At 37.5% G+C, this 16,588-nt stretch overlaps 1 protein-coding gene across 3 annotated transcripts in view; it reads right to left on the bottom strand.

The window, feature by feature from the left end:
- Nucleotides 1–16,588, bottom strand: part of FRMD4B (FERM domain containing 4B) — a 142,443-nt gene that overhangs the window by 12,358 nt on the left and 113,497 nt on the right. For all 3 annotated transcript variants that reach the window (XM_090283847.1, XM_090283848.1, XM_090283849.1), the window contains 8 exons: nt 12,439–12,515; nt 10,494–10,632; nt 9,887–10,028; nt 8,846–8,979; nt 8,626–8,745; nt 7,264–7,492; nt 1,749–1,805; nt 391–538 (listed from right to left, as the gene is read on the bottom strand). In XM_090283847.1, the coding sequence (XP_090139973.1) occupies nt 391–538; nt 1,749–1,805; nt 7,264–7,492; nt 8,626–8,745; nt 8,846–8,979; nt 9,887–10,028; nt 10,494–10,632; nt 12,439–12,515 (1,046 nt within the window). The remainder of the gene's footprint in view (nt 1–390; nt 539–1,748; nt 1,806–7,263; nt 7,493–8,625; nt 8,746–8,845; nt 8,980–9,886; nt 10,029–10,493; nt 10,633–12,438; nt 12,516–16,588) is intronic.

Genomic DNA, 16,588 nt, shown 5'->3' with positions numbered 1-16,588 from the left:
AACAGTTCTTAAATGTCAATCCACAAACTTGAGCTAATATGATCTTTGACAAATCAGTTATATAACCAAGGTTTGTTTTACTTTTATGAGTGAAAAATTATTTAATCTAAATAATCTTTTATTTTAAAACCAATTTCCATCTTCATTGAGTTACGGTAAAACATATTGACTTAAAATCATATCACAGGTTTGGGAGTAGGCTGCCTAGGTTCAAATCCTAATTCTGACATTTACTAGTTGATGAACCCAATAAGTTATTCATGTTTTCTGGTCCCCTATGTACTCATTTGTAAATGACAATGATAGTAGCAGTACTATCATAATTGTTGTGAGGATTAATACATTAATATACATTAAAGCACTTCGAACAGTGTCAGAACAACCTCTCACCTGCACTGCCGGGTATCTGCAAACTGTTCATTTACGGATGACTTTCTGAAATGGATTTGCTCAATACCGAGAGACTTGGGGGGAATAATTCTTGGAGAATGAGGTACTGAACTTGATCGCTGCCCAGCAAGAGTGAAGGCATCATTGGCTGTAAGAATTAAATGAATGAATAAATGAGTAGGTAAATAAATACGTATATAAATACCATGCCAACACATCAAAAAAGAAATCAGAAGATCTGGTGGACAAAGTGTTCTTCTAATGATGATGTTTTTAGAGTCATGTAAATTTTGAAAATTTATTTTTATATTTTATACACTACAAAAAAGAATTTACTGAATCCAACTTTTGTCAATTCAATAGGTGCCACTCTGAGCAAAGAAATTACTTAGGTGGTACGGGTGATACTATTGCTTTTCAGAATTTATGTCACAGAAAATCCCAGTGCATGAAGGGCCAAGAGGAAGTTGTTCAACTTTACTTTTTAAAGTTCCTAGGCCTCTTTGGTTGACCAGAGGCCATCCAATCATTGAAAGCGATGAAACTGATTTATGGTGAGAGACTGGAGTCTTGTTATGTCTCCCACTAATATTTGTATTGTCAAAAAGGAATGGCAAGTATGACCAAACCTCAGCTCAAAGGAAGAATTCTGAAATGATGGCATTTCATGCGCCATAAAACTTGGGAGAAGATAGAGCAGCAGGTGTCAGAGGCTCCCCCAAATTGCTTAAATCTTATCAGATATAGAGTTACTCCTCTGCTTAATCACAGGGGATTTCAAGGAAATACTGTATCAGCTGATATGAAATCCATTCCATCATGAAATGTGAACACAGCAAATCAACAGTATTGTGTTGTGGCACAACACAACACATAGACACAACATTTTGTACAACATTGTGTCTGTGAAACGGACATAGTGACATGTAACCTAATTTCTAAAACATATATTGCTTTCTAAGGAAAATAAAGTAAACTCCCAGTTATCCAAATATAGGGATAATCACAGGCTACACTATAATTTCCTGGTGTAATATTGGATGTCAAATATGCAAAATGTCATCCTGAGAAAATGTGGGCGAAGGAGTCTGTATTATTTATACAATATATAATTACTTCAAATAAAAAAAAAAACAACTTACAGTCTTCTGATTCCCAGAGTCATGCAATTTGTAAGGTATTTAATGTTAACCTGTGTAGAAGTTCATTGTAACCCCCCCCTTTCCCAGCCTTTCTGCATGACTGTGAGTTGATTCTACTGTTCCCTAAAGAGTAACAAACAGGCTTTAGTTAACTAAAAATCTTTCTTACTATTTCAGAATATTTAACATTTAAACCCAAAAAGGGGTGTTACTTACAATCATCACCAGTGGTAGTGTCGGACAAGGAGCTGCTCTCTGAGGGGATTATGTCTTCTGTGAATAACAAGGACTGCCTTTAGTATAACTGTTCATTTATACAACTATTGTGAGTTTAATAAAGCAATTCCTAGTGGAGTGCATCTTAGATAGATAAATGTAACTACAGTACATTAAGAATAATTAAGTATAAAAAAGCACCCATTTACTATTGAAAATGTAAACATTTCATATATTGTATAAATATTACATTGGATTATTTCTTAAAATGGAACAGAGTTAAAGGCAATTTTGGTTTTCAACTAGTTCTCAATCTAGTTTCTACAGGGGACAAAAACTACACATTGAGTGTTTACAACCAACAAACTGCAAAGAAAAATCATACCATTCATGTCATAAGTGCTAAGTGTTATGAAATATACAAGGTCTGTCCAGAAGGTATCCAGCCATATAATATGAAAAATAGAGACATTTATTAAAGAAGATACAAGAAACATGGTACACAGGACAATGACATTTCAGTCTCCTTCAAAGCAGGCACCTTGGGACCTAACACAGTTCTCCCAACCACCATCAGCTGCCCTATTGTATTTTACTGAATCTCATCGATGGTCCAAAATCGCTTCCCTTTCAAAGGCGATTTTAGTTTTGGGAAAGGCCAGAAGTCGCATGGCACCAAATGTGGGCTGTGGGGGGGCTGAGTCACCTGGGTGATTTGACGTTTCACCAAAAACCTCTGTATGAGACACGATGCATGAGCAGGTGCACTGTATGAAGTTGCCAAACACCAGTTGCCCAGAGCTGCGGCCTTCTGAATCAGCCAAATAGTTTCCGCAGAGGAATGTTCAAGCTTAACGCAAAATTTGATGCAGATTTGTTGCTGTACTTGCTCAGTCATAGTTTTTAAAAAATATAACTGTGTTTTTTTTAGTATATTTTATTGATTATGTTTTATAGTATTCCCAATTTCTCTTCTCTTTGCTCCCCTCTTCCCAGTACCCCCTTTCCCTCCAGCAATCCCATCCCCCTTAGTTCATCTCCATGGGTCATCCATATAAGTTCTTTGGCTTCACACTTTCCTATATTATTCTTAACTTACCCCTGTCTATTTTGTACCAACCAATTACGGTTCTTAATCCTTGCACCATTTCCCCATTTCTCCCCCTTCCCCCTCCCAGCAGATACCCCTGCAAATGATCCCCACACCTATGATTCAGTTGGCTTAATTTGTTTTTGTTTTTATTTTTTAGATTCAGTTGTTGATATTTGTGAGTTTGTCGTCATTTCAATGTTCATAGTGTTGATCTTCTTTTTTATTAAATAAGTCCCTTTAACATTTCATATAATAATGGGTTGGTGATGATGAATTCCCTTAGCTTTACCTTATGTGGGAAGCACTTTATCTGCCCATCCATTCTAAATGATAGCTTTGCTGGATAGAGTAGTCTTGGTTGTAGGTATTTGCTTTCCATCACATTAAATACTTCTTGCCAGTCCCTTCTTGCCTGCAACGTTTCTTTTGAGAAATCAGCTGATAGTCTTATAGGCACCCCTTTGTAGGTAACTCTCTGCTTTTCTCTTGCTGCTTTGAAGATTCTCTCTTTACCTTGAACCTTTGGCATTTTAATTATGATGTGTCTTGGTGTGGGCCTCCTTGGGTCTATCTTCTTTGGGACTCTCTGTGCTTCCTGAACTTCTATGTCTATTTCCTTCACCAAATTTGGGAAGTTTTCCTTCATTATCTTTTCACATAATTTTTCAATTTCTTGCTCTTCCTCTTCTTCTTCTGGCACCCCTATGATTTGAATGTTGGCATGTTTAAAGTTGTCCCAGAGATTCCTAAGCCTCTCCTCATTTTTTTTCAACTCTTGTTTCCTCATTCTGTACTGGTTGACTGTTTTTTTCTTCCTTATATTCCAAATAATTGATCTGATCCCCGTTTCCTTCTCTTCACCATTAATTTTGTGTGGATTTTCCTTCGTTTCAATAGCATAGCCTTCACTTCTTCCCTTATGCATCTGCCATACTTAAGCATCTTTATCACCAGTGTTTTGAACTCTGCATAAAAACTATCTCCTTTTTTGTTAGGTTAGCTATCTCCTCATCACTTAGTTCTCCCACTGGAACCTTGACCCGTTCCCTCTTTTGGGCCATACTTCTCTGTCTCCTCATCTTGACAGGCTCCTGTGTTTGTTTGCCTCTGTGTCTTAGGTAGAGCTGTCACACCTGTTACCTTGTAAGGGGCGGAGCCTTAGGTATTTATCAACAGGGTGACCCGTTTCACCACATTGTGGCACTGTGTTGTGGGGGAGGGGTCTGAGAAGGAACAATGCTGCTTGCTCAGCACTTGGCCCTTTTCCAGGCACTTCTCCCACTTCTATATGGGCCCGGTGCCTCTCCAGCTGATGCCCTGGCAACATGTTGTTCACAGAGTGGGTGGGTCTGCGGATGTTCCAGGACCGTAGGGGCCCTTTAAAGAGACTAGCTGAGGGACCAGCAGTTTCTGTCTTTGCCCCAACCTCCACTGGTTTTCACAGTCAGAAGCAATGAGGATTTATTGTCCCCAGCTCTGGAATCGTGAGCTGTGCAGTCTGGTCTGGTGCTGGGAGTGCTCCCCAGGTGTCCCTCTTGAATTTAAAAAAATGTTTGTGCTTTCTGCCAGCTTGTCACTGCTGCCGCTGCTCCCACCACCACACTGCGTCCTTTTCACCCCGGCTCTGCCCCTCCTACCTGTCTGGATGAGTATTTCTTCTTTATATCTTTGTTTGTTGGACTTCCATGCAGCTTGATTTTCTGGAACTTCCGGTTGTTTCTAGTTTGAGGTAGTGTATTTCTTCTTAGTTGTGGAGGGAGATGCAGCGTGTCTGTGTAGGCCTCCATTATGGCTGGAAGTCCTCTCGCTCAGTCATTTTGAATGTGACGACCACACATGCTCACTCAATGGTGTCTACCAGCCCCACTACCTAGTACAGTGAAGTTGTTATTGTTCAGGCATGTGCATTCCAGTCCACTCTCCTTGGCTGCCAGGTTACATGAAGTCATGCAAAACATCTTGTTATGTTAGCAATGGCTGGACTTTTTCTGGACAGACTGCATACACGTGAACACATATTTGAGAATCTATTGTTAATATTACTTAATTTTAGAGACCTCTCCTGGTGGAAGGCATTTTTTCTTAATAGAGTGTAGACTCTGTGGTACATAAGCTTTTCAGTTAGACCAGGGCGTCTCAGTAGTGTTTGGCACTACTGATATTTTGAACTGGATATTCTTGCTGGAGGGAGCTGTCCTTTGCTTTGTGAATCTCCAGCCCTCTCCCTCAGCTTGACAATCAAAAATATCTCAGACATTGCCAAATGTTCCCTGGGGGCCAAAATTGAGAACCTCTGAATTAGACAGACCTGGGTTCAAATCTTAGTCAATTTATTAATCTCTGTGAGCATTATTTGGCTCAATTTTAAAGTGGGATTAGAACAGGACATAGTTAATAGTGCTGAGGTGAACACTAAATGAAATAATGGATGCAAAGCCTTTAGCCCAGCTCCTGGAAGAAGACAAATGGTCACTAAACATTAACTCTACTTAACTATTTTGTAACCTAGACATAGTGTTCTGGCAAAAGAACTCTGGTGGTTGGAAATGCCCATAGTGCTCTGTATCAGTTGATCTGCTTTGGCAAACAATTTCTCAGTGTTAAGTACTATCAAGATTACAGGCAAAAACGACCCCTCAATGTGAGCTTCAAAGCCATTGTGAAGGGAATCTCCCCCAACCAATCTCCAATATTAATCTCTATCAGAGCCAGGCAGACTATCTCTTAATCTGATACACTATAGAACCTGAAGGCAAGGTGCCAGTATAGTCAGCTGTCAGACACACTTAAAAAAATCTATCTAGTGTAAATGCTCAACCATTGGCACCACTTGCTGCCCAAATAAATGTCAGTCACTGTAGAGAACACTGAAATCCTGCACAATCTGGGAAGGAATCAGCCACAGAAAATGGCTATGAAAGTTAAGTGCACTGTCAATCACTCTTCTCTTACCACCATCATGGCCAGCTAGATTTTGCATTTAGAGTCAAAGCCATCCTAAATTCTTCTGATGTCATTGACTAACACTTGTGTGTTGATGTCTGTGCATTTACTTTCCAAAAGCTTTATCTGTTTTTTATTGTTTTGTAATCCTCACCTGAGGACATTTTTTCATTGCTTTTAGAGATAATAGAAGGGAGAGAGAAACATCAGAAAAAAAGAGAGGGGAGAGAGAGGAGAGAGAGAGGGGAGAGGGAGGGGAGAGGGAGGGGGGAGGGAGAGAGAGAGAGAGAGAGAGAGAGAGAGAGAGAGAGAGAGAGAGAGAGAAACACGCCCAGACCAGGTGTTGCCTGAACCCAGGGATTGAACCAGAAACCTAGAAATGTGCCCTGACTGGGAATTGAACCTGCAATCCTTTGGTTATGGGTCAATGCTCTAACCAACTGAGCCACCCTGGCCAGGGTTTATCTCTCTTTTTAAAATCCTATGCCCTATACCCAAATGTGCTTTAAACCTAGTTACCATATCTTGTCAAATCTAATCTATATAATTATTTTATGTCCTAGTAAAAAGAAGAAAAACTTACTGCCAATCATAACTATAACACCATCTAATATAAGAATTATCCCAATTTCACAGGTGCTTAAATGTGAAAAAGGAAAAATCTGGGAATCAAAGAAATACAATCAGATTTCAACCAATGATCAAGGCTAAAAACCATGTTAATAAATATGTAGGGCCAATTGAACTTGAAATCTACATAAGTGAGATTTTTCAGTTTACTTTTTTTCTGAACATGAAAGTTTTAGATACATAATGTTGAGAATTTTGAAAATACAGAAGAGTGTTAAGAAAATTAGGTTACCTGAAATTCCACAACTATTACTATTTTAAACTATTTCCCAAAAAGTCTGTGTGGACATATTATATAATGTAGGGATCATGTTGTGGTTACAATTTCATATCCTGCCTTTTTGCATTTTACGTTCTGTCATGAACATTTGCCTGCAACTTTAAATAGCCTCTATAAAATTACATGACAGTAATTGTCAGAATTCTTTTCCAGCCATATTAAGTTGAATAGGTCCTTAAAAACTGTATGGTCTGCATTAAAGACCTTTGCAAAACTACTGGGTTTGCTCTCTTAATGCTACTCTGTGTTGTCAAATGTATTTCTTGCAATGTCATCAGGCCACTTAAAGGTGAATCTGTCTTATTATGAATCAGCGTTTTTGTGAAAGCTCTTTTATACTGAAAATTAAAGCAATGTAGTAGTATAGCATTATTACAATAGCGAGAATGTCACCACAAACCAAGTTTACATACTTGTAAGGCTGAAATTCCAAATCTTTTTTATCCCAAGGAAGTTATTTTTAATCCTATTATTTCTTTTATCTCTCACCAAATGAACTGGTTTGGAAATGCTACATGCCATCAAAAGCTTTGACTATGGGACTCAAAAGAACTTTACTTGTTACTAACCTGATAAAATTACTGTCCCTTTCTGGCTAGGTTTCTTTCCACATTTAATTCGGTATTCATTTATTGTATTTTCAATCTCCTGAAGCTTTTTCATTGCATCTGTGTATTCTTGCTTTCGTTTTTTCTTCACCGTTTTACAAAGGTCTGGCTCACTGGCAAGTTTCTTTGCAGCTTCAACCAGCTTTTGCTGTATCAGGAAATTGCTCTCCATTTCTTGCAAGGCAGGATCCTGCATTTATACAATGATGCTGTTTTATTTCTATGGTCACATACAGTTACTCTCACCTGTACTGGGTAATAAATCAAACTTGTTGTGCATTCTTAAACCAGATGCCCTTTGGGAATAAAATCTTCCTAAATTTTACTACATGGGTATCCTCAAACATTTTCCTAAAAGACATGACCTCCCTAATCCAAACTTATCCTCTTTCCTTATCAAAGGAAATGGCCTTTCATTCATTCAGTTGGTTGGGTGAAGATCACATTTTTCAAGAAAGGGATTCTTAACCCAAGATTCATAGATGCAGAAAGTTGTGTTCACATACATGACTTTAGAGACAGATAAATTTGGGTTTGATACCTCTTTCTGGTGGTTCCTGTCTGAATTACCCTGGACACACTGCTTAATTTTTTAATGATTCAGTTTTTTTCCATTTGTAAAATAGAGATAACATGTACTTTACACCAGTATATGTGCATTTGTTATACTTTACACAAGTATATGTGCATTTCTTAGTTCAGAGCTGGGTATACAGTTAGCACTCAATAAATAGCAAAGCCCACTCTTATTGGTGGAAACCACTATAATTTCAGGATGGCTAAATTTCTATAAGAAACAGGAGTAAGGTCATATTGATAATATGTGATGAGAAAGGACATTCTATACTGGCTAACAATTTTTTTTACTTTATTGTACTCATGTGCTATACATGTATTATCTCATTGAATACTCCGTACACCTCTGAGGGAAAAACAATCATTGCACCTCATTTTATAGATAAGGAAACTGAGACCTGAGAATTAAGACTTCAAAGAGGGAAAAGTATTTGCCAAAGATTGCTACTTAGTTTTAAGTGGAAGAGTCTAATGTCAGAGTTCTTAATTCTTACGTTTCTCAGTTTATAAGCATTTGGAGTTTGTTGAATGCTCTCTCTGTTTGGAAAAGTAATGTAGTAAGAAGTAACAATTTTAATTGAACTGTGCATAAAAGAAAGAAATTAACTGGTCTACATTATCGCTTTTAACTGGTGAGATAAAAATGCACAGCAGTGACTCAAAAACCAAAGGAACAAGTCAACCACACTCAACGGACAGCTTTTCTGTCTCACTGTTAAGAAAAATGCTGGGAGCTGGGGTTCATACCTCTTCACTGGGCAGCAAGTTGTCATCTAATTTGAATGCAGTACCTATACGCCTTCTGACCTGAGGAGGTTTCTCACCTATGTTCAATGGGTATTCCTTTGGCATTTTGCCTGTGAGCTCCTGTAGAACAAAACAGAATTGAGAGGGGATGATAGACACTGGCTGGAGTTGTCAGACAGAATTTGAGGAGCACCCCCCTCACAAAGCAGAAGACACTCACAGCCTCCCGCAAACAGATTTTCTTAAGCTCCTCGACTTTTTTCAGGAGTTTTTCTTGCAACAGCTTTTCCTTTTTCTTGAGTTCAAGAATTTTCTCTCTCTTTTGCTCCTCACTCCCTTCTGAGTCTTGAGAACCTGGGTGAATTGGAAAGGAGGGTCAGGGAAGTTTTATACAAGGAACGTTTCCTTCCTTTTCAAAGGACAAAGGATTTTTAATTCAAACCTCCTAGTAAATAGTGGTTTATTTCTGATTTTCCTCATTTCTGAACATAATAAAAGGAAACTGGAAAACGTTTTCTCATACTTCTGGGCATCAAACATAGCCTGGTAATAAAATGTGCCTTTTGCATTTTGGCTCAGTCATTTTAGAAACAATAATAAAATGCTTAATGTTTTAGACACACCCAAGGAAAAATTTAATTTTTCTGAGCAGGTGAGAAGGTTAGATGTTCCTTGAGGTAGTTGTTTAGAATGTTCTTTTAGAAAGCAAGCAAGCAGGGCAAAGGAATGTCCTGTGCTTCAGATTCACAGGTTGACAATGGGATTTAAATGAGAAAATTCATTTTAGTGAAGTTATGTGTACTTAGTGATAAAGTATTCCAGAATTCTGCACAGGAAGGGCTTCAGGAATCAAGCAGTGTGGGGGTGAGGTGGGGTGGGCGTTCAAAGCTTTTAGTCACATTTAACTTTATATTAAATGGAGAATTAGGCAATTGTCTGTGTCAAAAACTAAATATTGGAGGAAATAAGAAGCTGATGGGATTTATGGGGAGAAAATGTCTTTCCAAGCCACCCCTAGGCACTCACTATCTTTGCACATACCATTACTTATGCAGCCTATTTATAATTTAACTTTATACTTTTTGAAATTAGTTTAAAAATTTTGTTCAAAACTGTTGAATACTATAATTTTAATATGCTTATATGCTTATTTATTCCCAAAATAATAGGTTAAAAGATGCATTTAAAATTGGTTTACAACAACAACAAAAGTGAAATAAAGTAAAGATTGCTTGTATTTTCCTTAATCCCAGGATGTTACCTGAAGAGATTAAGCTGCCATTGCTGGCCATAATGAACTGACTTTTTGCCTCTAAAGTGACCAGTTTGGAGGTCCTTGGTGTTCCTGTCTCTGTCAAATCCATTGCGATATCGTCTAAACTTCTGGTTGAAGGAATTTTTGCCTAAAAGACATACAACATTATAATGGAATTCAGTTAATCAAACCTATTTCAAATTAATATGATAAGTTAGTATAGAATAAAAATGTCAACATAGAGGACAATTTTGAATTTTTGTATGTATACTTAAATGACACTCTTCAGAAAAGAAAAGAAAAAACAATACCAAAGCTTTGTAGCTAAAGCATATTAATAATGATGCATGATTCTTTCTTATGGTATAGTTCAATCATTAGCTTTAAAATATCACTAGGGTACACATACATGCATGCCCAAAATTCTGCAAATCTTAGAACTTTCGAATAAGATTATATGAGTATATTGCTCATTTTTTAAATGTTAAGAAAAATTAAAACAGTTTGCAGTAAATTTAAAAACACTAAAAGAACAAAACTCCATGTGCTTGCATCTTTTCTGAGAATGCTTATCTTTTAAACAGAAAGCAAACAAGGTTCCTATAGAACTTACTTTGCTTTGCTTCCGGTCCAAGTAAAATTGATGCTGACTTATTGCCATTACCCAGATGGACTTGATCAGAGAAGAGTTTGCATACCAGGTTTGCACAAAGAGGCCACTTTGCCCGAAGGTTCTTCTTGACACAGAAATCCTGAAAGATTAGGAAAAGCCCTCAAATTATTTGCCTCTGGCCCAAGCACAGTACAAAATATCTCCAGGGCGCAATGCAGGAATACATCTTCTTTTTTTAAAAAAGCATATTTTATTGATTATGTTATAGTAGTCCTATTTTTTCCCCCTTTGCTCCCCTCTGCCCAGTTCCCACTTCCCTCCAGCAATCCCAATCCCCTTAATTCATGTCCATGGGTTGTGCATATAAATTATTTGGCTTCCCCCTTTCCTATATTATTTTTAACATCCCCCTGTCTATTTTGTACCAACCAATTATGCTTCTTTTTTAAATTTATTTTTAATAATTTATTTATTTGTTTGTTTATTTTATTTTTAGAGACAGGGGAAAGGAGAAAGAGAGGGAGAGAAATATCACTGTGTGGTTGCCTCTCAATTGTGTCCCCAACTGGGGACCTGATGTGCAACCTAGTAATATGCCCTGACTGGGAATCGAACTGGTGACACTTGGCTCGCAGGCCGATGCTCAATACACTGAGCCACAGCAGCCAGGGTCCAATTATGCTTCTTAATCCCTGCACCATTTCCCCATTTCTCTCCCTTTCCTCTCCCATCTGATAACCCTCCAAATGATCCCCATACCTATGATTCTGTTTCTATTCTGGTTTGTTTAGCTGGATTTTGTTTTTATTTTTTAGATTCTGTTGTTGAAGGTTATGAGTTCGTTGTCATTTGTAAAGTATCTTCTTAATTATTTTTCCACTGCCACACTCTCATGTTGACAGGGTTCTGATTTTCTCCTTTTATGACAAAGCCAGTCACACCTAGGTAATATCTCTCTGTAAAACTAGCATATTAAAAATGCATACACTCAAAAGCAGATAAGGACTAGTCAAATTAGGTTGTACTAAAACACTTAGTTAAAATCATCACAAGCAGTCAGGAATAAATGTGATAATATTTTAGAGACAAAGAGTTATGGGATCAGTGTCTTCCTCAAGGTGAAAGAGCATCTTGGATCTAAATAAACTTGTCTGACTCAGACATTATCAGAGGAAGAACAAAATAATATTGCCTGAAAATATGCAAGTACAAACCTAGTCCAGATTGCTGCTTAAGCACAAACCAGATGAAAAGGAGGACAGAGTGAAAGAGAGAAGAATGAGGGATGGGAAGGAGAAAGGGACCAACATTCTTTGTAGGAATTTAGGTCATCTCTTTGTGAAGGGCTGTTTTTTCCCCATCCCTCTTACCTCCAAACATCCATAAATGTATCTGAAAAGCAACCACTGAGGACTGATAAAGAATTGCTCTGGAGAGTTTGGAGAAACTACAATCCTGACTTTAATTAATGTTGATAACTTGACAGCTGTTTTTTGACGTGATCAGAAATACCAAATTTTAAAAATGAGCAAAGGAGCTGAATAAAAATTCCTACAAAGATATACATATGGCCAATGAGCACATGAAAAGATGCTCAGCCATCATCAGTTGTGAGGAAAATGCAAATCTAAACCAAAATGAGCTACTACTTCATACCACCAGATGACTATTAAAAAAACAATGAAAAATAACAAGTGTTATGGAGGATGTGGAGAAAATGGACCCATATACATTAATGGTGTGAATGAAAAATGGTGTAGCCATTTTGGTAAACTTCTGGCTGTTCCTTTAAAGGTTAAAGAAAGTTAGCTTTTCACCCAGCAGTTCCTCTCCCATTTCTCCCAAGAGAAATGAACACATGTTTATGCAGAAACTGCACATGAATATTCATAGAATTATTCATAAAGTCACCAGGACCATACAGAGAAAAAACTGTGATCCTCACCTCCGTGGGTCGTGAACTTCAACAGCAAATTTTCTCTCACGGAAATATAAGTTCTCCAGCTGTTTCCATTGGAATAGCTAATAAATTAAGAAAACACAAAAACCACACAGCTTTTTAATGTTGGTTTACTAAATCTAGAAATCAGTTTAATAATCATGTAATGAAAAATGTGCACTAAGATTAAGAACAAACATGTGATGCAGTCTCTACAACCTGAATCCATTTTATTCCTTCTTCAGTAGTCTTTACTGACAACTCTTGGAACAATAAAATTAGGCAACTGTGGGGAACATGCATACTATTTTTCCTGTGAGAGTTAGTAAGGAAATCCTCATAGATTCCAGTAGGCAAATGCCTACTGATCAAAGACATTGATTTCATATTTAAATGAAAAGATATTCAAAGAGATGTTTCAATAAGACCACAGATTAAATTTCAAAAGAAAGCAAAGCGAAAGTAAACCAGAATCCCAAGTAGGGGTGATTCTCCATGGACAACAGTTTTCTTGCCTACAAATGTTCCCCTAAACTGGACAGAACCATGAATTGGAGGCAGGAGTGGGTTAGGGGTGAATGCAGGAGCTAGCTGCCCTTTTGGTTTCTGAGCTGGAGCCTCCAGTTTTTATAAATAGAACCTATGTCCATATTCCCACTGCTGACATTGTAATGCTGCACTTGGTGTTTTTTGCCAGTTTATTGGGAGAAAAGACTTTACTAGCAATATACTTTTGAAAACCACATAATTAAAAAAAAAAAAAAAGCAGCTCATTCACAGAACTGAGTGTGCCCTGCTGTATTTTTTGGCCCCTTATGTTAAGACCTTGTGCTAGCCTGAGCCTCATCTTGTCTACTAATTTAGATGTCATAGAATTCCTCTACTCCATTTCTAGTCTTGATTATTAGGGAAATAATAGCAACAGTGATTTCATCCTATTATAAGACTTTGGCTGGATTTTTAAAATCATTTTCAAAGAGTCTTCAAAAATCATTTTCATTATCTAAATAATGCATTATCAGTAAAATCATTTCCTGAAGTATAGAAACCAAGGCATTTTACAAACATGTAACCCTCACGCGAGGGAAAAGCATGAGTTTAAGGGTCCTGTGCATATAGTCAGGAGATAAGTGTTCAAACTAGACCTGCAATCTAGAGCGAAACACACCAGCCCACACTAAGACACATGCGGTCATCAGTAACTACAACACTCACCCAGGTTCAAACAGTTATTAGTGAAAGGTTAAAGCTACATACCAATTTCCTAAAATGTCCGTAGACTTGAGGCTTTCCTTTGTTTTAATCCAGAGGTTCCAAAAATGGGACAGAAATGTGAGGGAAAACCCTAAGGTTCTTTCTACGTCCCCTTCTCAAACAGCAGCAGCACGGGTGAGCTCTGAATTAAGTTTCATAGGATACTTAGGTGTAACTCGGTTTCACAAAGTGAGCCTCCCACGGCTGACACACTGACTGACATCAGCAACTCTTTATCAGGTGGCACCTCCCCAGTTTCACTCCTTCTTCCAACTGGTGGGACAGAGCAAAGTTCTCAGACAAATTTTCCCAGAAGAGAGACTCATTTTTCAAACAGGGTACAGTGGGGATTCAGACGACCTTCCTAGGAAGTAGGTTGCTCTCGACGAAGGTACAGGTTTCACTGCGGCTGCCCGGGGAAGCCATTTCTACCCGGTTACTCACCCGGGACACGAACAGGTTCTACAGGAAGAGCTGCAGCGCAGCTCAGCTGTGTTTTCCTTTGCGTCCATTCCCACAAACATAAAAACCAGGGCTGAACTTGAAACAGGATCTCTTAAAGCCACCCCTCCCCCGCAGCACTTACAAACTGAAATCCTAGCTTTTTTGCCTCTATTCGTTCTGTCCCTGCATTGAGAACAAACATGCCTCCTACGAGCAAAACCCTACTTAAAAGGTGAGGGGCTTCAGCTTATTTAAAGAATTTGAAGTAATTAGATGGCAACTGGGTTTGCAGAAGAAGTTATGGGAACGAGATTTTACATCTGGAAGGCAAAGCCATTTTCCTACCTGATATCTTAAAAGCCTATGCAAAATGCGATTTCATATATGTATCTGTAATAATAAATTGCAATGATAAACTAATTTGTGACTGGTTGCCACTAGGGCAGGGATGGTAGAATGTACAGGCGCAACTCGTACAGAAAACTTCATTACCAGTAATGTTTTATTTCTTTTATTAATAAAAATAAGATGAAGTAAATGACAAAATATTAGTAATCATCAATTTAAGTGGTTATGTAGGTGTTATCATTTTTTGGTACTCCTGTATTTTTAAAAGATTTAAAAGAAATGAAAATTTCTCAAATTACAATGAAATGCTTACATAAAATGAACATAGCTCTGTCTCTTTTATGCAATAGTACAATGTCCACCTCCTAAGCACTTAAAAGGCCTCTATTGTAGACACTTATTATCATTGCGATTCTTATCAATGTTTGGGTTGCTAGCAAAATACTTGTAATTTTAGTGGCACTAGATCCAGCTTACAGCTGGAAATAGGCTAGTTTTTCTTTCGGAATTCCTGAAATTATTCTTCTATTGAGCTTATATATTGTTTTTGTGTCCTGACCTCAGAAAGGCAGGATGGAACTGAAAATGGCAATGGAGCTGATGTGAAGTATTCATTTACTCTAAGGTCGGCTATGCAACAGCTCCTTGCACACAGCAGGCAACTGACTAATTTCATTCCCTTCCTTTGTGCCAGTGTTTTCCTTAAAGGATAAATAAGAGCCCCCTCTACACTCCTGTCAAAATGGAAGGAGAAGGGGAAATTGGTCAAAGAATTATTTACCAGGCTGACCTGACTTGTTGGGGCCTCTGCATCAGATAAATGGTCTATCATGGAATAAGAAATATTCTAAACCACTTGAAATATGAGGGGCCTTAAAGAGGTCAAAGTTCAAAGGTAGAAGAAGGCAAATTTTCTATTATTTGGAGAATAACTGGTGCCCTTATAGGGTAGGATTATTACCAAGTATAATGTCTTAAGCTAGGACAAGACTATTACATATATTATTTATCCATGTGTATATATACAAACACATCTGTAATTTTCATATTAAAATTGAAAACAATGTTTTGTCCAAGCCCAAATTACCATTCTTGGAGATTTAAATGAGGAGTTTAATTTGCCTTGCAACACAAAGTATGAAACAGGACTGTTTTCTAAAGTGATCATTAAACAAGCATTATAACAATCAATTACTAGTATTCGTTGTGGTTTATGTGAAAGTCACTAGTAGCTATAAGTTAGAAATTGTACTGTTTTTAGAATCTGTGGTGGAAATACTTATATGATGAAAATAAAACTATGAATTAGGTCTCTCAGATTTCTTCCTACCCTACACAAATCTAGAATGACTAATTGTGCCCTTCAGCATCAAAAGAAAGAAGTAGATAACAACAGATGAAATAATAGCTGGGACTAACTTTGAGGCTACAAAATAAATGAATAAATAGATAGATAAAACAGAAAAAGTGAAAGAGAAGCAATATGAACAATGATATTAACAAAGAGATAATTAAAAGCTACAACAGGAAGAAAACATATCCTAAGGTCAGTAATAATTTTGTCTTAAAAAAAAAAAAGTGTCACCCTGGGTGGTGTGGCTCAGTGGATTGAACGCTGGCCTGTGAACCAAAGGTTAGCTGGTTTGATTCCCAGTCAGAGCACATGCCCGGGTTGCAGGCTAGGTCCCCAGTTGCAGATGTGCGAGAGGCAACTGGTTGATGTTTTTCTCACACATCAGTGTCTCTCCCTTTCTTCCTCCCTTTCCCTTTCTCTAAAAGATAAATAAATAAAATCTTTTTAAAAATGTCAAAAAAATTTAAATTGATGCAGAAAACCAAAGCAGACTCAAACCCTATTTTGAAAGTGAACTTATGGAAAACATTACATAATCAGAAAAATTCCCTTTATCCTTAGATGTAAAGGAAGTTGGTGGTTTTAGAATAATTTGCCACACATTATTGCACTTTAATGAAATGCATGGGTTTAATATTTAAGCCATTTTCTCAAAATCTACAGTCAATTTTTTAGTTACATTCCACTATTATAGACTAAAAAAAAAAAAAAACACAGAAGAAATCACCTCTTTCCCATTCCTACCTCACAAATTCA

Source organism: Furipterus horrens, unplaced genomic scaffold, assembly GCF_987537825.1.
Source record: "Furipterus horrens unplaced genomic scaffold, mFurHor1.1.pri manual_scaffold_7, whole genome shotgun sequence".
Classification (NCBI taxonomy): Eukaryota; Metazoa; Chordata; class Mammalia; order Chiroptera; family Furipteridae; genus Furipterus; species Furipterus horrens.
This window is presented reverse-complemented; position numbering and strand designations above follow the sequence as displayed.